This window comes from Syngnathus typhle, linkage group LG5, assembly GCF_033458585.1.
Source record: "Syngnathus typhle isolate RoL2023-S1 ecotype Sweden linkage group LG5, RoL_Styp_1.0, whole genome shotgun sequence".
Classification (NCBI taxonomy): domain Eukaryota; kingdom Metazoa; phylum Chordata; class Actinopteri; order Syngnathiformes; family Syngnathidae; genus Syngnathus; species Syngnathus typhle.
The window spans coordinates 13,041,407-13,063,166 of record NC_083742.1 but is presented as its reverse complement, the minus strand read 5'-3'; the positions used below and the strand labels follow the sequence as shown (position 1 = coordinate 13,063,166).

Below are 21,760 nucleotides of genomic sequence, written 5' to 3'. Positions count from 1 at the left end.
ACTTTATCATTTTGAGAGAGAAATAGTCAATTATATTAGAAACAATGCCTTATTAAATTACAGAGGAGCAAAAAAATAGAAGAGCTATGAGTTCTGACATATTTTTATGAAAATTCTATATGAAGGCACAATTGTGATTAGTGAGATAATATTTAAGTATTTTATCAATGTTTTTAGTGTTATCAATTTATTTTTTATGTTTTTTTTACCTGAAGAGTCATATTATAAGAAAATTAGATATATTTTGCAATTATTTATTTGAATTAAATGATTATTGGTGGAGAGAGATGGCGTCCTGATACATTTATTTGCGTCTATTTGCAACAGGCTGGCGTGTCAGACGCTGTCTCTTTTATTGTTAAACGTGATGACATCACGCACCAAGTGACTACGCTCGCAAATGGTGCAGGAGCCAGCAGGTCTGTGTGTGCTGCTTGCCAATACGAATTGTCATGTTTGTGTACCGTCAAATTAGTGTATTAGTCGTGCATTTGTCTGAAGGGAATAGGCAGCGTGCGTTCAGTTGCAACTCGCTGGATGTGTTTATCTCATTTTGTGCCCCGCGAGTACACGACTGACCGGTAGGCCTGCGGAGATCGATCCAACTATCGATACTATCGATACTACAGTAGGTACCAGAGAGAGAGAGAGAGATGGAATGATGAAATGTAAATATTCACTGGAATGTAAAATGTGTTCTATTCACTCCAGCAGGATGATCTACATCATCATGGGAGTGTCAGGCTGTGGCAAGTATGTGTCAATAATGAAGGTTCAGGTTCACGAGTTCAAGTACAGATATGGTTTAAAGAATTGAGCTAAACTGACGTCCTCCACTATAAGTGGACAGCAGTTTGAACCACCAAAATTTTGTGCAACTGTACAACATTAACTTTCATGTTGTGTTTCTAATGTAGAAGCTCTTTGGGGACCTTCCTATCAGAAAAGGTGATTTAATCCATCTCTGCAGCGCTTAATCTGAGGTGATGTTTGACCACGTCATCGCCTTAACCTGTGCGTGTGTGCTTTGTGTTTACGTATCAGCTGGGGTGGCCTCTGCACGAAGGAGACAGCTTCCACCCTGAGGAGAATGTGGCCAAGATGGCTCGAGGAGAGCCACTCACAGATCAGGTCAGTAGGTGTCTTGTCTGCGCAATGCCAGGGTTTGGAAATTTTCAACATTTTTTGTTTCATCTTCATTTTAGGGTTAGGACAAAATATGAATGTTGTGATGCATTTTATTGTTACCAATGCTTGTACCTGCACTGTGCTACACTGGCTCTAGTTTTCAAACAACCAAATAAATGATCAACCAGTTTATGGCAAAATGTTGGATGAGTGTCAGTCTTTTTTATGTGTTACTATCCCACTTGGCTGCAGACAACAAGATGAGTGAGCTTTGAGGTGGGACATGTAACAAAATGGGCTTCCTCTTATCTGTTTTCTATTGAATGCATGACAATCACGTGACTCCAGTTTAGCCTGATCAAATGGATTGCAGCCTGAGGTCGCACCATTCCGAGTTTGAGACACTGTGCTCGGTCCAGTTTGCATTTTCTTTGGCTTTGAGTAAAACTTACTTAAAAAGATGTGTAATGTTTTTGCGTGTGTCTAATGACGTTTTTTTTTTCATTAAAATGTTGGCTAAGGTTTGAAGTATATATATTAGGTTCTAAACAGATTGTTTCAAGTTTTTTATCGGTTCTATTGTAGATGCATAGACGATTGAGAATATTAATAAGATTAAATTATTAATCATAAGGGCTTCAAGGATGCTTTTATTGTTTTTGTTTGTGTTTTAATGAGAAAACAGGTGAGAATTATTATGCATTCATCTGACTGTTTTGTCAAGAAAATAGGCTATATGGACTATTTCAATGTTTTTCATGCAAACATCCTAAATTAAGTCACGATGTTTTCATTTTTCTCCTCAGGATAGATTTCCTTGGCTTCTGAGACTGCATGACGTCATTGAAAGGTTTGACTAAACATATACGCACGCACGCACACACACACACAGATTAATTTTGCGCACCAAGTATGATTTATCAAACAAGTGTTCAAAGTTGCCCTCACCATTGCAGGCCAATTTTCTTGGAAGGGGAGGGGGGGTTTGAGTTTTTCCTTGCCCAAGCGTGGCTTTTATGCAGTTGCTAGCTTCCCCAAATTTATTGGCGCAATACATTTCTCTCAGTAGTGTTTGTTTGCCTCCCCCACTAACACTTCCCATTCCAACAACTGACTTCAGACTTCATTTCGCGCTTGCGTGCTTTCCCAAGTTTTCCATCGGCGCTATCTTTTACACCTTTTGCAAACAGTGTGCAGCCTGTTCAAGTGAGTAATTATGCAAAGTTTGAAGAGTACTCCCATTTTGGAGAGTTTTAAATGTGCTATTATAAATTAAAAATTAGACTTAGACAGACTTTGTCATTTTGTAAGCACTCGGTGCACACAAAACGAAATTTCGTCGCATACGGCTCTCAACAAAGGAAAGGAACGTCGAGAGCCGTAGCAGCCGCAGCCGACTGGGGCGCCGCCATCTTAATCTTAATAATACAAAAGACACACGGATGGCATGAGCGCAACTCAATAACTTTCATAAGGCTGCCACATAACGCCGCCACAAAGAAAGTCAGAAAGTGCTCAAGATAAAAGCCATCAAAGCAAATCAAAGCTAAAAAGACAAAGGGAAAAAAAGTAACAGCGGCCAACCAGCACCCCCAATACAAGAGAACACCCCAAAACACACAAAATAGCCTCCACGGGGTCCATCGACAGGTGTAAGGGCAGTCCAGTTCAACGGCGCCCAATGGACCGTGGTCGTGAATCGGTGAAAACATCACAAAGCAGGCAAACGTGTGAGCAGCATCCTGGGCACCCAGCCAGGGCACGTGCAGATGGTCACCACGGGGGGCTAGCGTGGCGAAAGCCATTGGTCCGACGAGCACGAGGAAGCGGACTCCCCACAGGGGTTGCGGCTGCAAGGCGAGGGACCCGGTCATCACTGTCCGGATAAGCAGGAAGCCGTCGTAGAGTTACGCCAGCCCAACCGATGATCCCGGTCCCAGGAAGAAAAAATAAAAATAAAAATAAAATATCCGATCCGAAGAGATACCGAGGTGCGGTAGAAGGCACCAGCTTCGCCGAACGGACAAAAAGAAAAAGGAGAAAAGAAGGAAATAAAGAGGAAAAGAGAGGACACTGCAGGGAGGCAGCCACTCACGGCGCCATACATATGCTAGTTCAGGTATACTCCAAACAACAGTGTAAAACTTCAAGAAACAACCGGTGCTGCACAGAAAAACAATAAACAGTGGAACTTCAGAGAGTATCACAAAGATGAAATCTCTTGTGCTTTGACTTTTTGTAGAGCTTTAAATGTAGTCCTACAATTTGATTGTGTTTGCCATCCACCACAGAGAACGACGTTCCAGCTCTGATGCACTTGTGACGTGCTCTGCCCTCAAACGCCTCTACAGACTCATCCTCCTCCACGGTTCCAAAGCCCTTCCCTCCTCCACCTCCTCCCCTCCACTCCCCCACTCCCATGTCGGTGTCTTCTTTCTCTTCTTGCACGGAGACTACGAGGTCATTCAACGGAGGATGGTGGACCGCAGGGGACACTTCATGAAGGCAGACCTTCTACATTCACAATTTGAAGTCTTGGAGCACCCCGTGGAAGACCAAAAGGAGAACGTTGTATGTCTGGATGTAAGCAGGAGCATCCCTGACATGGCCGTGGAGGTGGAGAAACACCTCATCAGCCTCAAGTCTCCAAAGAAGAATCATCAAAATGGATCTCAGTTCCATTGATGTGACTGGTGTCTAATGTTGTGACTCATGTGCAAATCTCATTCAACGAAGGGGAAATATTTCCTAAGGCCACACTTGTATCTCTCCCACCAACACACTGGATACACACGCAAAACACTGACGTTCATGCAGGATACACACTACCAGTGGATTACATGCGCACATTATGTGATATTTAAAATAAATTTTTTGGGGGGGCTTCCGTTAAGTGTAATTGGGGATGTAAACTAAATGACTTTTCTATTTTTGGATTAAACGAAAAACTTATAAACAGGAGTGTGTCTCCTCTCTAGTGTTTGCGGTAGAGCATTACAAGGTGGAAAATGTTGCTCCAGACAGATGGTTACTGTTAATTAAATTATGCACTGAACATACACACTGGCTCAGTTTTGCTCCTCTTATTTATTGTGTTATTTGTTTATTATCAAAGTCAAAGTCTGCTTTATTGTCAACTTCTTCACATGCCGAGACACACAAAGAGATCGAAATTACGTTTTCCCTATCCCACGGTGATAAGACATATTACACGATAGACATACAAGTAAACTCATTATTCACTCATTATTTATTTTTATTATTTGTGCCTTCTTGGTTTTATTTTTTGTCGCCTACTTGTATGTCTATCGTGTACTATGTCTCGTCACCGTGGGATAGAGGAAACGGAATTTCGGTTTCTTTGTGTGTCTTGACATGAAGGGATTGACAATAAAGCAGACTTTGACTTTGACTTTGATACAATATGCAGCACCTTATATGGGAGAAATAATTGCCATCATAGAAATAGTACAATCACAGCAGGAAGCATTCATTGGACGTTTTGGAACATGATGTCACAGTGGTACTGTATATATATTTTAAAAAAAAAGCTCTCAAGACCAATGAGGAAATAAAGTATAACTTTGATGTTGATAAGTCTGAAAGTACAGAGGTAACTATTCATCGTTCTTACTTTATAGTTTTTGTTAAACATACGTTTGTATATATCAGTTTAACTTACAGACTATTACTATTATTACTATATCGATCCCCCCAGTGTATTCTGTATTGATTTGGAATCTCTACTGGCACGTCAGAAAGCGAATGATCTTTTTTGACACTGCTGATTTTCCGTACTGAAACCAGCTAGCAGCTAGCAAGGAAGCGCTAACCCTTTCTCTTCTAACAGGTGAAAGTAAGACTTGTATAACTTTTCCAAACGTTGCAACTTTTCGACATTAGTCGCTGATCAAATCGGAAAGAAAACAACGTAAGTGGCTTTTATCTTCATAGACTGTCGTGTGTCATTGTGTACTTGTAGGAGCGCTTAGAATAAAAAGAAGCCCCGGCTTTAGCTTTTGGAGAAATGAAGATGCTATGCGCAGCTAACCGCAAATCAAACGCCAGCTTTTAACGACCAGTGTTTAGTCCTAGGACACATAAGAACAACAGTAATTGAAATGTTCTCCTTACCTTCTCCCTTAATCAGAATTAGGCTTCCTCAATAGCATCGTCAACAACCATCATGGTCCCCACCACCGCCTCTCGCTTCGCCCTGCTTCAGATCGACTCGGACTCCGACTTGGACAATTCTGGGGCAGTGAAGAAAGCCAAAAAAGCCGGCTCCAGGAAGCAGCGCCCGGAAAAGTCCGGAGGGGCCAAAGCATCTCAGGGCAACGACAAGAAGAAAAATAAGAAGAAGGAACAAGAGCAAAGTGAAGCCAACGAGGTGAGAAAGGGGGAACACGAGTCCCATTACTTATCATACCGTGTACATATCGTGTAATATGTCTTATCACCGTGGGATAGAGAGAACGTCATTTCGATCTCTCTGTGTGTCTCGGCATGTGAAGAAGTTGACAATAAAGCAGACTTTGACTTTGACTTTGTAGGTGGCTCTGGACTTTTATCCCGTCAAGATGTGGATTATTGCGAAGTTAGGATGGATAGTTAAAACCATGACATTTCTACAGCGCTTTTATCTGGCAAAGGTGGAGCTGAGCATTTGAACGCAAGTAACTCCAATACAGGCTTGAACCAGCATACGTAACATCTCCATTTCAGCTTCGCAATCTGGCCTTCAAGAAGATCCCGCAGAAGTCCGACATCCCGCCGCCCACCATGACGCTCTGGGGAATAGCCAGTGCGCTCCTCAGGGCCAACCCGGCGCCGAACAGTGCTAAACCATTGTCACAGGAGGGCTGGCAGGAGTGGAAGCAGAGGGACGACGAGGTAAGAGAAGATCACGTCATGTGTATAGCATAGAGAGATGTCTTCTTTCTCACCGCAGATGACGTCTGAGATGTACGAGGCAGACTTGGAGAAGGCCTTGATTCTGAGCAAACAGGAGTTTGAACAAAACAAACAGGTACTTCCAACAACCATGTGCTCTTGGGAAGAATGAAAATGAACTTTAAACAAAAACCTTTGGACCTTTTTAGCAGGGAGGCAGCAATAACCACGTGGAGTCGCCAAAGTCTAGCGAAGACGGTGATGGAGGTGGCAGGACGGAGAAGAAGAAGAGGAGGAGGAGGAAGAAGAACCCGAAAAAGACAGTCTCTCTGCAGGACTTCCAGGCTGAAGGCACCACAGGTCAGACAAACTCCCAAGATCGGACCTGCGAGAGACCTCTTGAAACATGAACAATTGATGGACTTTTGCTTTTTGTAGAACCTGCGAACCGGAGACAGGAGAAAGAGGTGAGCATATGGTGGCCAACGTATAGCCACGTTGGACAAAAATCTCTTAGAATTAATATTAAAACAAAGGTGCTTTTACTGTTATTAAACTACATGGAATATTTTAACCTCTTATTTTACGTCTGCATGAATTTGCCCATCTGTCCAGTTTAAAATAGAATTATATTTATATAAAAACCTCACCTTACCAGGAAGCGTCCAATACTGCGCTGGGGCTGGGCCAAGAGGACCGTTTCTTTAACAACCTGGAGGACGACCTCAGTCAAATAGTCCAGCAGGAGAGAAGGCGCAAGCAGTACAATGGTGACACCTCGGCGGAACATGAGCCAGTGAGTGTGTGCACAGTGACAATCGGGCTTCAACCCGCTGAGAGTAAAAGTCAAAAGCTGTCCGATAAATACATACTCCAATTCATAAACATCGGTGCAGTAACAACGTGTTTGCACTTCCTTACTTCCCACCACTGTGCCTTTCTAGACCACCTATGAGAGCCCACCTCTTCTTTTCATCTTTTGCTGTAGGACCCTCGTGTCGAGCAGCTGAAATATGAGCTGGAGAAGAAAGACCGGGAGATCCGTGGGCTGAAGGAGATCATCGCAGTGTGGGAGGTGGGACCCCCGATGCCTTGTACTGTGTGGACGCTGACGGCTGGTGTCATGTGTTGCAGGACAAATACCACGAGGTCAAGGTCAGAAGTGGGCTGTTTCTCAGGATGCTTCAGCAAGGAGAGAGTGAGTGTTGATGTGCACGTTTTGGGCCAATGCGGGGAACTAGTTGGAGACCAGATTTGAAAACAGAACCGCTCGACCACGAGGCAAATATGCTACCCATTGTGTTGCAAATAAGAAGCTTTAAAAACTCAGGTTTCAGCGGCCAACTCACCACTTGGTGAATGGGCTCGTTCTTCTCATTTTGGCAGAAAATCTGGACAAAAAAAAAACTCATCATTCTTCGTTTTTAACAGATATTGTGAGCATTTTGTTCACCCCATCCCTTGATTATTTTGTGTGCATGTAGTGAACGACAAAGTCGCAATCTTGGCGCACGTGCAGGAGCTGCTGGTTATCAAAGAGGAGCTCTTGTTGCAGGTTGGCTCGCAATTCTTTTTGACTAAACCGCAAAAGCTACCTCTTTATCCACTTCTTGTAACTTTTTTGTTAGATTTTGTGCTAGAGATTTTTTTTAATGGGAGTGTAAAGTTTGGGGAAGTTAAGCTTGTCAGGCGAGCCAATGTGGGGATTGAGTAATTCATTGTACAAAAAAGGACGCCAGGTCCTGTTCATCCATCCTTGTCACCTCATATTTTTAATATTGTTTCCAGGTGACCTCACTACACACCGCACTCGAACAAGAACGATCTAAAGTCAAATGTCTGCAGTCTGAGCAGCCCAAACATCAGGTAACATTTTACGGTCCGGTTTCTCTTAAGAAGTCAACTGTGATTCAAATGTTCGCAGAAATAAAATGGTCAAAATGTTGCTAAAAAAAAAGAAGGTTAAAGTAACTTAGAATCATTTGTGATTTTCTGGTTGCCAGGGTAACAAGAGCGGGAAGAAAAGTTCAGAAGCGGATCTCTCTAACTTAGAATCATTTGTGCTTTTCTGGTTGCCAGGGTAACAAGAAAGGGAAGAAAAGTTCGGAAGCGGATCGCTGATGGCGCCTCTTGAAGTCCCAACAACAACAAAATGTGTTCTTGTTTTGTTAATTTTTAAGTTGTTGGACTGTCAGCATGTAGTAATGCATGCCTCTCTCTCTCAACGCGTACACACACACGCGCACTAAATGTTTGTCAGTGCTGCTCCCCTCCGGCACACATGCATCGAGTGCCTGTTGTCAGTTCAAAATGCCAAAATATCTGACTGACTTGGTAGTTGAGAAATGTTTCTAAATCTTCCACCTTTAAGTCAATAAACTACTTTTTCAGTGAGTACATTGCCGTTTCTATTATGTTGAATAATTTTAAATAGATTATGTAGTATTAGTTGAAGGTTTACTGTTTTACAGTTCATTTATTCCCCACAATCAAATATTATTTTTTAAGTATTTTCGCTGGAGTGTGGCAGCAAATAAAAAAAAAGGAGGCTTCATTTGAGGTGCAGCATTTATTACGATTTTTTAGGCTTGGCATCTATTTTCGACAGTGGCCTTTCTTTAACATGATCGTGTAAGATTATGTTTCAAAATGCTTTCATATGAGACAAAAATGCTCTTTTATGTCCAAATAGGGTTTTAAAAACATTCTGTTGGACAAGTATACAATAAATACATAAACCAATAGAGATATCAATGGTATGTTTCTTTCCATTTCAGTGTTTAAGAATTACACAGCAATCAAAATAATTGTACAAAGTCTATACTCCTAAGAGTAAACATCACAATAACTGCAAATACTCATACAACTAAACTAAACCAAGTACAGTTTCCTGCATCTTGAGTATACATACACAAATGAGGCATTTTGAAAGAACGTCGGATTAGCGAGCACGTCCATTTCAAGTATAGTCTTATTTCAGTCAGTCTACCAAACACAATTGTAATTTGTTAGTTCAATGTCAGATTTTTGTAAGGAATTGTCCCATATATGTAATATTAGAACAAAATGAATGAATAGTGGAGAGTTTGTTTTTTTAACTTACATAAAATGTGTAATATCGAGAGGGGAAAAACAGAAATACATTTGTATGTTACAAGTATATATTATTTTTCATTTTAAATGCAAATTGCATTTTTTCCTAAAATTTCATTTGATGTTTTGTGTAATATTGCAACCAACATAACGAGGTTTTACTCTTGCATATGACTAAAATGTTGTAAAAATTAACATTTTTCTTATTGTTAAAAGAACTATAAAAATGATTCTGGTTGTATTACAACTAAAATTTAATAAACAATTATTAATTATCCCTTGCAGTATTTTATATACATATGCAAGTTAAAAATCTCATAAGACAACTTCATTCACACAATTACTGCTTTAACCTCATACTGCATTTTTTAATATCCCAACAAAATAGCTAAAAATGCAACAAGTTATGATTTTTGTCCATATTACAATGGTAAACCTCACATGATTGGCAAATCATATGATTTCAGTTTTTTTACTATTAATGTTATTATTTATTTCTTACTCAACACGATTTATTGCTCTGCACTTTATTTATTACTCTCCTCTTTTTTGTTACTCATGTGCAATGTGTATTCTCTTTTGCACTTTTTCTGTGTAAACTACTGTAACCAGAATTTCCCGAGGGAGCAATCCCAAGGGATGAATAAAGTTGAGTCTAAATCTAAAAATCACACAATTACATCAACAGCTATGTCAAATAAAATGTTTCCCTCTCAATATTAAAACTAAGATTCTGTTAAAGCAAACATTTTCTAATATTAAAGCTAACAGGATTTGTTCTGTCTTGTAGTGTTACAAACAAAACAACATAAATTTGAGTCTTGTCTTTTTCTATCGTGTGTGTGACCATAATATTAATTCATACAATTAAAAAAAGTATTTGTGACATGACCTTAATGTTTAGTTGTTTAACTAAGAAAAGACATTTGTAAAAATTACAAGTCAAGGCCCACTGACCTCACATTGCTACAGTCGTGCGTTTCACTGCCGGTGGACACTTCCAGAGAGTCGTCCGACAGCATCTCGATACCGGTGTCCACCACGGAGTCCCGCGCCGGCCCTGTCAGCTCCCGCAGCTTCCTGCGATGCAGCGCCACGGTGGCTCGCGTCCCGTGGGGGTGAGGTGGCCGGCGTTCGCTGTAACCGTGGCAACGGGCTATCGCGCCAATCTGGTGGTCCACAGGGGTTTTGGCGTTCTCGGCCGACGAAGATGACGAAGATGGGCTCTGGTGACGTGAAAATCTTTTGCCGTCTTTGGACAAGTTGAGTTCCGGGAGAGTCTCCTCAGTGCGGGGACTGTGGTCAGCGGACTCTTTGAGCTGCTTCCTCAGCTTGCGGCTGCAGTGCTTGTAGAAGAACAACTCCTTCTCCAAGTTTTGCACACGCCCCTTGATCACCTCCTGGGCTTCTCCTGATGAAGCTCCCTCTAAAAGTGGGAGGAAATCCATCATTGCCATCTAAATGCTCAGATTCACTTGTAATCATGGAGTAGCCTAATCCCACTCTTGTTCGAACTAGCTCAGTTAAAAAAAAAAGGTTTCATGTGTGTTGACCTTTGAGTTTGCTCATGAGAAAACACATGTTCCTGTGGTGTTCCTGCTGCTGCTGGGTGAGCCTGCGGTCAGCGTCCAAGGCCAAGTTCTGCACAGCGGCTTCCAGCTCCGTATGTGCTTCCTCCTGCTCCGCACAGTAAATCTCCAGCTCCTCACAGTATAATCCCATACAAGCTTCCGCTTGGCGAAGGTCCATCACCTAGTGGGCAAGTAAGAAAACACAAAAATGATTAAGGCTTACTTTTGATTGACACGGTCGACAGTGATCTCCATTGAACATTTTTAAGAGACACAACGGCACTGCGGCAAACTGACAGCTGTTTCTAGTATTTTGACAAGACATATGACGCTTAAACTGCACGCGCTTACTTTGCCAAAGTATTTGACGAGCAGCTCAGAAGCTTGGGATTGCGAGAGCCCCCTTAGCTTCCCGGTGATGTCGGAGACACATGCGCTGTGTCGCTGCGACGAGCTCCAGGCTTTCTCCTGTTTGTCTTGGATGCATCGCTGCTTGAAGTCCAGCTCTGCTTCCAGGACCTGCACAGCTTCTTCCAACTGCTCCTCCTTGACAACGACCAAAGAGAATTGTCTTTTGCTTTTTATTTAGCCAACGACCATGTTAGTCGTGTGATGCATGGCGCCCTCAAAGGAAAAAGTTTGGACATGCTCCCTCCATGACCTCCAGTCTGACCTCCACAGTGAGCACCGCGCTGTCCTTGAGCTTTGAATCCAGGCTATCTCTCTTCTGTTTCAGCATCTCTTTCTCTTTCTCCAGCTCTGTCATGGCCGCCTGCTTGGAACCACTCGCCGTCTTCCCCTCCAGCGTTTCCAAGCGCATTGACACGCGCAGCAGGTCCTGACTCAAAACCTGTCGGATAACATTACACAATATTACCAGCACATTGCAATCCAGGACAACACATGTCAAAGAATACAGGATTAACATTGTATTGACTTGTATGATTCAAAATGATGTTTAATATCCAGCCTACCTGGCTGGAGCGCAGCCTCTCCGTCTCCAGTGCGTTCTTGCGCTGCAGGCACGCATCCCTACGCTGGCGCACCTCCTCACTCTTGCTCAACTCTTCATCCAGCTCCCGTTGAGCGGCTCTCCGCTGCATCTCCAGCTCTTCGGCCTCATCCAGCCAACAAGCCTCATCTGCCTGTAGCCGCCACAAGGGAGCGTTAACTCAAAAAAAGCCGATGTGTGCGAAATGGCTTCAATGTTACCTTTTCCTTTGGCCACAGTTTGTTTATGCTTTCTCGAACACTGTCCAGCTGCAAACAAGGCAAAAAAACTCTCATTATCGTCACTTCTGTGTGTTTGTTTATGATTGTTTTAATTGATTTGGCGGTGTTTGTGTTTCAGGCGCTCGTAGAATCCACACTAACCCTGTCAGGCTCTGACTCTGCGGAGTTTTCACTGCTCTCCGGGCTGGGCCGCTTGAGGCTCTTCTGCAGCTGAGCCCTTTGCAGATCCATGTGCTGCAGGCTGTGACGCAGCGCCAAGCGGGCCTGCCGGCTCTGCTCCGACAGCCAAGCCAGCGCGTCGTCCTCTCGGTGGTCGCCCGCTTCGTGCCGGACTGCCGCCAGCGTTTCTTTCTCTATAGGGCAAAATAGAGCAGAAATGTCAAGTCAGTGAACTGTGTTACATCAACCTACCAAGACTTCTGATGGGAACTAGCCAGCCATCAGAAATAATCTGTCATATTTACTGTACATTCAAGAGTTTATTAATATACAATGTCCCTTTTGAACTAAATTCTAAAATCATAAAACGGAAATATTAAGAGCATGTCTTACAGATAATTTAATCTAATAAAACTACATTATGTACACACCAGTTTTTTCCATTTCTTTGACAAGCTCCTCTTTTAAGGACATGTTTGTTGATAACATCTGAATCCTCCTCTGGATTAGACCGGCTCTCTGCCTCACTTCTTTCAGGCGACTGCGCCCAGTGGGTTGTCGCTTGGTCCCTGAAAGAATAAAGTATATATATTAAAAAAAAAAAAAAAAATCAGATAGGTACGGTATAAGAAGATGATAGATTTAAAAATGAAAAAAAAAAAGTGATATACTACATGTGGCCTGGTGAGTTGTTTGTTTTGATGGTTGGTCCATTCCAAAGACTTTTTCTTTCAGGGCTGATTTCTTCTGCCTGCTGGTCCAGCTAAAAAAAAGGAAGGATTCAACATGTTAAAATTAGGACATGACCAAAAAAAAAAAAAAGACATTTGAAAATTGAAAGGGGAAATAATTAGGGCATGGCCATCACTAACGCCTGACAATAAGCTGATTGTGATCCTTTGGTCTGACAAATGCTAAAATGACTAACAAATGTTTGAAGCATTTCCTTACCCAAGTCCACTAACAAAATTGTCCTTCTGTTGACCTTGTACTTCTCCCGTTTGTTTCAGCAGTGGACAGAAATCCTTCACTTCCTCCTGACTTTGGAGAAGCTGGTTGCTTATCTTAAAAGTTGCCATCAGCCTCTCTAGCGACTCGGTAGGCAGACAGGGACGAAGCTACACAAACATGACATTTGTATTATTTCAATGTCCATTACTTCCCATTTGAAAACCAGTTTGGTCATAACATGCGCTAATGCTAACCATGAGGTCATACTATCACCCACCCACCTTACTGATCAACATGTGTCCACAGCTGGGTCGTATCAAGCTGGCACTGTGTGGTCTGTGGTGAGCCTTACAGGAGTCAGCTGACCCTTTGCCCCGCAAGGCCATCAGGTCGCAGCGAAGGCGGTCGATCAGAATCTGCTGGTCCACCAGTCGCTCCGTCTTAAAAACATTCAGGAGATGTTAGCGATGGGCGAGGATGATGCATATATGGCGGGTGGTCTCACCTGCCCCTTCTCTTCACAAAAGGTTTGCAGGAGGATGTTTTGCTTCCTTAAGAGTTCTTGCGCTTCTTTTTGTACTTGTTTCAGTTTGGCATCTTTTTGTGCCACCAGTTGGGCTTCTGTCTCTAGAGACTCCTGAAAGAAGATTGCATAATTTGATGGTGTTGGCTGAATGTTGGTTGCTGGGATGGTGTTATGAATAGTTGGTTAGAAGGAATATTTAATTCTTATGATTAGAGGTTTCAATGATCATGACAAATGCAATTTTGGACTGTTTTAGTCTGTTGATATTATGGTCGGTTGGGTGTTTGAATGGTGAAAAACTTTGTAGTAGTTTCATGAGCATTACAGCCACTTACAGCACTGCAGCGCAAAAAAACATTCACATTCCCATCTCCCTCACCTGACACTTCTTGAGGTCCTGTCTAAGCTGTGAGATGGTGACCAGGTGGGGCGAGTCTCTCTCATCTGACCAGCTGACGTCATCGTCGCAACATGATTGGCTGACGGCCTTCGCCCTCTTCTGCCACTCGCGCACTTTGCGTATCAAAGCGTCGTTTTGAGATTCGGGTCCGCAGACCTCTGCGAGGAGAGCCGCAGCCTGCTGCACCAGTGAGGAGTAGGAAGACGCTTCCCTGGGGCTCACTTCCTGTTCTGCTGTGGAATCAGTTCCTGATGGAGGCTGGATGTCCTTGTTAGGCGGGTCTTCAGAAGTCAGCATGGTGGTCTCCTCGGAGTCTTGTTCGGGCGTCGCCATCTCGACATGGTGACGAATGCGGTGAGACTTGGAGGCGAATTTGAGCACGCTCAAGCTCTCGGCAAAGCTGTGGTGAGACGGGCTTACGCACGCCATCATGAGGGTGCAGGCGTTGCCCCCCAACGAGTCCCGTAGGAGCCGGGTGATCTTGGCGTGGCGGTACGGAATGTAGCTGCTGCGTTGACGCCCGGGATGGGCCAAGGCCCGTATGACGTTGCCCAGCGCCAGCAGGCCCGTGTTGATGTGCACCGACTCCTCGAAGCGGACACCCGTGTTTCCAGTCTTGCCCACACGCTCGGATCCAGCCAAATCCACCACGCAGAACTTTGAGAGGCGCTCTGGTCTATCAGGCCCGGCGGGGAGTCTCTGGCGGAGCCACAGCGTGAGGACGGTGTGGGAGCGGCTTGAGTGCTCGTTCATACGGGTGGTGCCCGTTTGGCGCAACGCATTGCCCAACTCCAAGACGTTGAGGAGCTCTTCGGAGGAGGAGACCACCACTTCCTTGGCACCCACAACCACTGCACATACACATGCAAACATCACCGTAGAAAGTCCACATTTGTATATTTTTCCAAAAATATCATATAAAAAAATAGTAATCATCTCATTAAGAAATGAGAAAAATAGAATATTAATATTATATTTTTACCAGAAAGAATATTTTGGGGGGGAAAAAATCGCAGAAAACTCAGGAAAGTCATTTTGAGGAAATTAGGTATTACAATGACAAAATGTTACTACATTGTTGAGAAAAGAAATTGCCCATTTTTGAGAACAAAGTTTTTATATTTTCAGGGGGAAGGTCAAGTTTTTATTTTTTTACAAAGTACCAGAATAATTTCAAGAAAAAAATTAATTCAACTCACCTGTGTTTCCCTTAAAGTCATCTCTGATCTGAAGGTCTTTGTGAGAGGTATCGAGCTCCAGAAGGTCACGCAGCTCCTCCTTGTACAGCTCCAAATACGACACTCGCACGGTCACTTCCATGCCGTTGCTGTGCTGCCTTTTGTCGAGCAGCGAGAACACATCCTTGGCCAAGCATGAGATGATGCCTCCTTCCGAATCTATGAGACGGTTGCCATTGTTAGCACTGCACCAAGTCTTGATACAAATTTTCATTTTATTTAGTATTTAATATGCTTTCTTGATTCTTCAAAAGTGTCAAGCAAACATTAATTTCGAAATGATTGTTTTTAAATAGGTTTAGAAATTATTATTTGTACAATACTTTCTTTTTCTATTAAATGATTAAAACTTTACTTTTAACTCAATACAGAATGTAGGAAAGTTCTCTTTCTCACCCATCTTGCTACCACCGAGGGTGTAGGTCTTCCCGGAGCCGGTCTGCCCGTAGCAGAAGACGGTGGCGTTGATTCCGTCCAGCAGGCATCTAGTCAGCGGCCTCACGCACGACTCATACACCTCACCCTGGGTGGCGGTCGGCCCGAAGGCGTGATCGAAAGAGAAAAGCTGGTCGGAGCCGAGAATAACCTGCGGGGCGCCGGGAACCACACGCAGACATTCCCGGTGGGCGTGCAGGAGCTCCCTGGGTAGAAGGGGACGCAACCGAACCGCCACGCGGACGCGAACTTCAGTCATGACCTGTTTGGAACCCCTTCAAAACCAATCGAGTACTAATCTGTCTCAATCATGAAACATAACTGGAAGAAAACAACTCTCCTAAATAAGGATGTTTTCTAGTTGTGCGCCCTAATTAAAAGATGAAAGTGAGCCTGACAGGACCATAAAGGCAACCAAGTGCGACTGACAAAAGCAACAAGCGTCATGAACACGTTTTCAACTCAGTCTGATTCCTCCTCACTTGACACGCTTTCATCCTGAAGCCCATATCTACAGTAAATGGAATTGACTTATTTTACCCGGCTTTAATTTCCTCGGGAGAGTTGATCGCTAACTCGTTATTGTTGACATTTGAGCGTCCGTTGAGGCTGCTCGGTCGGCATGGAAACCGCTGGTCGAGTCAAAGAATGTGCTTCAAGAGTCACCTCAATGGAGCGGCTTGAAGACTTTAGAAATTAAACAGCGCCCTCAAGCGGAGCTTTCACGCATTGCATCCCACCCTTCAACAAATAGACTAACGTTTTATCTGAGGCACTTTGCTCTTTGCCCAAGCTATGTTGTTTTTGTATCTCTGGTGGGGGAATGAAAACCAAACTAAACAAGTTTTCAATTTAGTTCTACAGGTTATGGGCTACATTAATAGTGGAAAAAGCTATGAACGCATCCGTCTTGACGTCATTCTTTTATCTCACAAAAGTACTTTTCGTATCCATTGTATGGCAAACAGGAAAAAGGAATGACTATAAAATAATGTACATACAGGCAGTTGGCTTGGTCCTGGACAGTAGCGGTGTTTATCTTGTCAATAGTAAACACATCGCGTGTGGTGTATGGGAATGTGGGCCATCTCTCGGTGGTGCTGCTTGGCGTATGGCCACAGGTAGAAATCGATGAGCGCCGAGTTGATGCCACTGCTCTCAGCGCCTTGTTCCCGCGCCAGCTCGTCCAAGCGCGCCTTAATGCGCTCCACCGCCCAAATGGAGCACGCCCGGATCTCCACCTCCCGGGGGTCACCTGAGTGCAACAGCTGGCCTGAAGGCAGAAATGTGGATATTGCATGTCAGTAGATAGCGCAGGTGAAGCTAATGTTGTGCCACATACCACTCTTGAGCGTGCGCATCAGAGCGTCCGAGTATCGCAGCGCGCCCAGGTAGACGAGGGCCTGTGGGACCCGGTAGTCAGCGAACATGGTGAGCCAGTCTATGTTGACGATGTCGGTCTCGCCTCTGGCTGCCGCAACGGCCCAGAAATCTGCCACCAGGATCTGAGCCCTCTTGTACAATGAGATTTTCCTCCCCTTAAACGAAGCAAAGGACGTTCTCATGACCACATGTATTTTCTCATAAGCAGTAATACAAAGTTTGAAATTTACTAAAAAAAAAAAGGTTTTAATGGCATGTGAAAGAATCAGACCCTTAAGTAGTACTGTTGAGATGTATTTATCTTTGTATTAAAATAAAAATGCATTTGCTTTTTAAGAACTCTGTTTGGTGCAATATTTATATAACTTTTTGTGTAATAGTCGATGTATGCATTGCTAACATTTAAACTGTGCATGAGCTTATAAAATGATCAAATACAGGAGACTTCAGAAACGCCTGTAATATAACAACATGAGTCCAAAGTGAAGCTTTGAACCTTAATTGTCACACTTTTCTTCTTTGCCATCACTATTCCGCTTCTGTGATGGGATCATAAAAAGGCCACAAAGCAAAACAAGTGGATTTCACCCTTAAAGTCTTATCGACTTGATGACCTCACACACGATAATGTTTTGAAGTCCCCGTTTTAGCCGCAAAGAAATTTTCTAGAAAATTCTGCCTGCTCAAACACCAGTCGTGTTTTCACTTTGTCGCTTTATGTAGAATTTTAAAAATAAAAGATTCATTGAATCCACTTTGGAATCTGACTATAATGTAACAAAATGCGGAAAAAGCTAAGCGTAACAATCTACGCTCTCAACCGTCCTTCTAGGCCTCCAGCTGTGACACAACAAAATGTGGCCAGTAGATGGAGCGCTCACATTACAGCTTCATCACAGAGGACATATTGTACAAGACAGATACGCAGCGTTCATTTGTATCTAATTAAAAAAAAAAAACTAAATTTAAACTTAATCTATAAAAGTTTTTCAAATGTACTGGGAGAACGATGGAGTAACTGGATGACATCCACGTGAGCACGGGGAGAACATGCAAACGCAGAATCTCAGAACTCTGATGCAAACGTGTTAATCACTCATCCATGTGAGCCTACCACCGTGCAAAACATTCACACCTGGTAAACAGCTTCGTCTCTGTAGGAGGGAATCTTCTCCACTACGAGCTCCACCATCTTGCGGGCGTCATTTTTGGCCCGGCTGATGAAATTCTGGAAGCTTCCGCCATGTTGCAACAGCACGCGACCGCCTTCAGTCAGCACCTTGGAAGACAGACTTGGCATGTAAATGAGCCCGGGTGCACTTGTGATACCAACCTGTTAATCCGATTGCGACATCAACCTCATTTCAACGTATCTTACCTTTGTAAGAGTGAAAGAGATAATTTTGCCAAGAAAAATTGAAGATTACGGGCCGTCACACTTTTGTATTGTTGGTGTAACTGAGCTTCAATAAAGGGCAATGCTAGGCTTACACAATTCTACCCCTATAATTAGAAACCACATTTAGGTTGCAGAGTAGCATTAGCACTAAGGAAAATATTAAGCCTTTTGTTAACAACAAGAAACGAAAGGCGACATGAACGCCAGAAAACCCAACAATGTCTCTGTAATTGCTCAAAGCACTTACAAATCCGATTGCTCTGATGTCATCCGTCACGCTACTGGAATGCTATGATACGCTATGATGTAATAAACTGTGCACGAGTCATTATCCTATGATGGCGTCATAAGTCGGTGATATCGCCTGAGTCACCATATGTCATCACTTATTGTGAAAATTTGGACTGCGTGTTTGTCTTAATTCTCAATTTTTACATTCGCATTCCATTTAGCAATGATAAAATGTAACTGGGCTGATTAGTTAAAGGTTTTAGTTACTTTGGCCGGTACAGTTAACAAAATAAAAAAAATAAAATGGTCAGTTTTACCCATGAACCACTTCTTTAGATTTCCTATGAGAATCTTTCACATGATATCAAATTAACCGATATCTAATTGAATAAAAGAAGTGTTTAACTTTAAGAGGTTCCACTCATGTTGAGCCCAGAGGTCTGAGCCAATGCTAAAGGTAACATTTTACACTGGTTAACTTCTCTTGACATTTTTGTAACAGTCAGGAAAGTCAAAATGTTAACATGATCATTTTGAAACCTGATGGCGCTCCTGAAGCATGGGCATTGGCGTTTTGTTGTCGGACCGAAGGATGTGCGCCAGCTCCTCCACGGATATCTGGGAGAAAAATTTGGGGTCGGTAATGGGCACCCCTAAAGAGGAAGAGAATCAAGGTAAAGGGAGACTTGGCTACAAAGTTCCAGCATCAGTAATAGCTGTCATTTCCGTCAAGTAGCTCAGACATCATTTCATGCGATTCACGGGGCGCAACGTTCCGTATGTTATTTATAAATATCCGGAGTCTAATTGCAAATGATGCACATGACATTACGAGCAATTCCCCAAGCGGTCCAAGTTCAAGTAAAGGGCACGTTCGCAATAACTGGAAGAGGCAGATGCACACAGGATGTGGACGAAAAGAGAAGAAATGTTTACATATTGTGAGGTAGGCCTTGGTGATGAATTTATTTTATTGATTCATTCAAATATGGCAGGACTGTTTTTAGCAGCTTTAGAAGAGGGGAATACATTCAAATTCTAAATTACGTTTTTGTGGGTAAAAGAAACATCTTTTATTGGTGGTCACACGCAAAAAAAAAAAAAACCCGGAATCTCACCTTCCTCCATGGCTCTGGTGATGGCGGCACATAAGGTCATGTAGCCCGTGTATGTTGTCCCTCGGAAGGTCACCTCACACTGCCGTGTTTCCTCATCGGGCCAGAAGGAGAAGTTCATGGTGTCAACTACGAACACCCAGTTGAAAGCCTGCAGGGGTTGCAACAACACAATAAGACAAATTGGCCTGCATGGGGAGGCGAGTTTTGATCAGCAGTGTGCACGCTGACAAGAGTGATGAAACAACAGCAGATGAACCTGCTTTATTGCAAGACCATAAACATTAGAGGTGCAACGAGCCAATAATTGACAATTAATCGAACAATAAAGCTTGCCAAGGTAAATGTTCCGTGATTTTTTATCCTCAATGAAAGCAAACTGATTATTTTTACTTAGAAAAATTAAGATCAACATTTTTGTCTATATTCTAATTATTGTTAATCTAACAATTATTACTGAATCATATCTAATGTATGTTGTCTGTACTATCAATTTCATTTAATGTCCCATTTTTTAAATAAAGGGATAACAATTAAAACGTGTTTTTATCTGATTCATCAATTGACAAAAAAACAAAATAAAAATCGACAGATTGGGCAATTATTAAAATGATCATTGAACACAACATGTATTATTGGCTGGGAGGATGTTTCTACGTTCTACTGTGACTCAGAAAGAGCAAATACATGACTATAATTGTGCAGAAAGCATCTGTAATTAGCAATGTGCAGTCTGTCAAGACCAAGGCAACAAATGGCAATTATTGCTCCCCACCCCACACAAAAACTCAAGCTCTCCTGGTGCAACATCAAATTCTGGCCTTGAAACACAATAGGAATTAACATAATTCATTACAAAGGAAAATGCACAATAGTGAAAGTGCGCTTTTTTAGATTCTAGAGCAAAGGGGAGTTTTTGAAACAAACACCAAAATATAAAATTACAATTAAAAACAATGACAAGTGGCCTATGTTTTTTCTTGTCTGCCTGCTTGTTAACCAGCCAGCTAATGTTTAATGGAAAACGACCTTTGGAATAAACAAGACTTTACCACTTGCTCTCCGGTGCAAGACAGTGATTTTTTATCATCAGTCAATTTGCACGTGGTATTCTGGGCCAAGAGTGCTGTGACACAAATAGGAACAAGTAAATATTAATTTACCTGACCAAAAGAGGGGGGAAAGCAAACTGCATGCTCTCAGGGAAACGTAGTAAACTACCTGTGCATTTTGAATTTTAGAGTTTAAAGGCCCATCTTTTTTTTTTTTTTTGTTCCAGTAATAGATGTAATAATGTATGAGGTTGACTCCCCTGGTCAGAGGTGGGCGATGGTGCCAAGGGGTTAGCCGTCTTCCAGCCACTGGCGCTCAGCTCATCACTACCCCGCAGAGAGTAGAGCATCTCTGCCACCTTCCGCACACCTTCTTCCTCCACAGACACATACTGACTTTGCTTTGCTACAAACTGGCCAGACTCTCGGGGGAACAGGGGAGGCTCCATTGAAGCTGAGAAAACAGATCATGCAAACATGTTTTTGATCTGTTGTGACAGAAACGGTAAACTAAGACTCCGCATGTCATTCACAATAAAAGCAACCGGGTGGTGTTTGCTAACATGTGAATTAAATTGTCTATATCTTTCAAAGGATCGGTCACAATAATGATTTAGCACTAATAAGTGTACTTGTTTGTATGGTTCTTAATTATCGCATAATTTTGTACAATTTGGCCTATCTAATTGTTAAATCACGTGACACCGTTTCACTGGGAAATTCGTATTTGAGTTTTCTGCAGGTTTGAACACTACAATGCTAACATACTTATTCACGATAATGTTACGGCATCGTATCTGATTATCATTAAATAAAACTTACCGACAAAATCAGGTTTGAAAACTGGTTAGTTGTCACCCACTCGTACATTCGCTTCCTGGTTCGAAGGATTCCAGCCAATCCAGCCTCGTTAACGACTCTCAGCCAATCAGAAGACGAAAACGGAACCGGAA

At 42.8% G+C, this 21,760-nt stretch overlaps 4 protein-coding genes across 14 annotated transcripts; 2 read left to right on the top strand and 2 right to left on the bottom strand.

Annotated features, from left to right (window-relative positions):
* Positions 1-295: 295 nt before the first annotated feature.
* Positions 296-4,173, top strand: LOC133154273 (probable gluconokinase). Of its 2 annotated transcripts, XM_061278855.1 has the most exons (7): positions 296-419; positions 502-628; positions 712-753; positions 918-948; positions 1,045-1,131; positions 1,935-1,978; positions 3,420-4,173. In XM_061278855.1, the coding sequence occupies exons 3-7, from the start codon at positions 716-718 to the stop codon at positions 3,811-3,813; spliced, it is 594 nt and encodes a 197-aa protein (XP_061134839.1). In that variant the 5' UTR covers positions 296-419; positions 502-628; positions 712-715; the 3' UTR covers positions 3,814-4,173. The 2 variants fall into 2 exon arrangements, with proteins under 2 accessions (XP_061134839.1, XP_061134838.1); XM_061278854.1 differs by having other exon boundaries at positions 296-628.
* A 724-nt stretch (positions 4,174-4,897) lies between these two features.
* Positions 4,898-8,415, top strand: gkap1 (G kinase anchoring protein 1). Of its 8 annotated transcripts, none has more exons than XM_061278807.1 (13): positions 4,898-5,059; positions 5,279-5,518; positions 5,682-5,780; positions 5,854-6,021; positions 6,080-6,157; positions 6,231-6,381; positions 6,460-6,488; positions 6,680-6,817; positions 7,010-7,096; positions 7,156-7,219; positions 7,506-7,576; positions 7,810-7,887; positions 8,101-8,415. In XM_061278807.1, exons 2-13 carry the CDS (start codon positions 5,315-5,317, stop codon positions 8,140-8,142), a joined length of 1,209 nt encoding a protein of 402 aa, XP_061134791.1. In that variant the 5' UTR covers positions 4,898-5,059; positions 5,279-5,314; the 3' UTR covers positions 8,143-8,415. The 8 variants fall into 8 exon arrangements, with proteins under 8 accessions (XP_061134791.1, XP_061134790.1, XP_061134789.1 ...); XM_061278806.1 differs by having other exon boundaries at positions 6,234-6,381; positions 8,025-8,155; XM_061278805.1 differs by having other exon boundaries at positions 8,025-8,151.
* A 160-nt stretch (positions 8,416-8,575) lies between these two features.
* LOC133154248 (kinesin-like protein KIF27) lies at positions 8,576-16,394 on the bottom strand. Its single transcript, XM_061278803.1, has 15 exons — positions 15,589-16,394; positions 15,154-15,351; positions 13,934-14,805; positions 13,534-13,665; positions 13,310-13,468; positions 13,029-13,195; positions 12,752-12,840; positions 12,509-12,646; positions 12,060-12,271; positions 11,898-11,945; positions 11,660-11,830; positions 11,359-11,535; positions 11,037-11,231; positions 10,668-10,866; positions 8,576-10,540 (listed from the first exon to the last, which is right to left on the bottom strand). Exons 1-15 carry the CDS (start codon positions 15,884-15,886, stop codon positions 10,050-10,052), a joined length of 3,546 nt encoding a protein of 1,181 aa, XP_061134787.1. The 5' UTR covers positions 15,887-16,394; the 3' UTR covers positions 8,576-10,049.
* Positions 15,605-21,739, bottom strand: qng1 (Q-nucleotide N-glycosylase 1). 3 transcript variants are annotated; one of them, XM_061278816.1, is made up of 8 exons: positions 21,630-21,739; positions 21,071-21,261; positions 19,759-19,909; positions 19,181-19,293; positions 18,146-18,289; positions 16,970-17,165; positions 16,629-16,900; positions 15,605-15,715 (listed from the first exon to the last, which is right to left on the bottom strand). In XM_061278816.1, exons 2-7 carry the CDS (start codon positions 21,254-21,256, stop codon positions 16,671-16,673), a joined length of 1,020 nt encoding a protein of 339 aa, XP_061134800.1. In that variant the 5' UTR covers positions 21,257-21,261; positions 21,630-21,739; the 3' UTR covers positions 15,605-15,715; positions 16,629-16,670. The 3 variants fall into 3 exon arrangements, with proteins under 3 accessions (XP_061134800.1, XP_061134799.1, XP_061134797.1); XM_061278815.1 differs by having other exon boundaries at positions 15,706-15,833; XM_061278813.1 differs by lacking the exon at positions 15,605-15,715 and having other exon boundaries at positions 16,538-16,900.
* Positions 21,740-21,760: the final 21 nt, after the last annotated feature.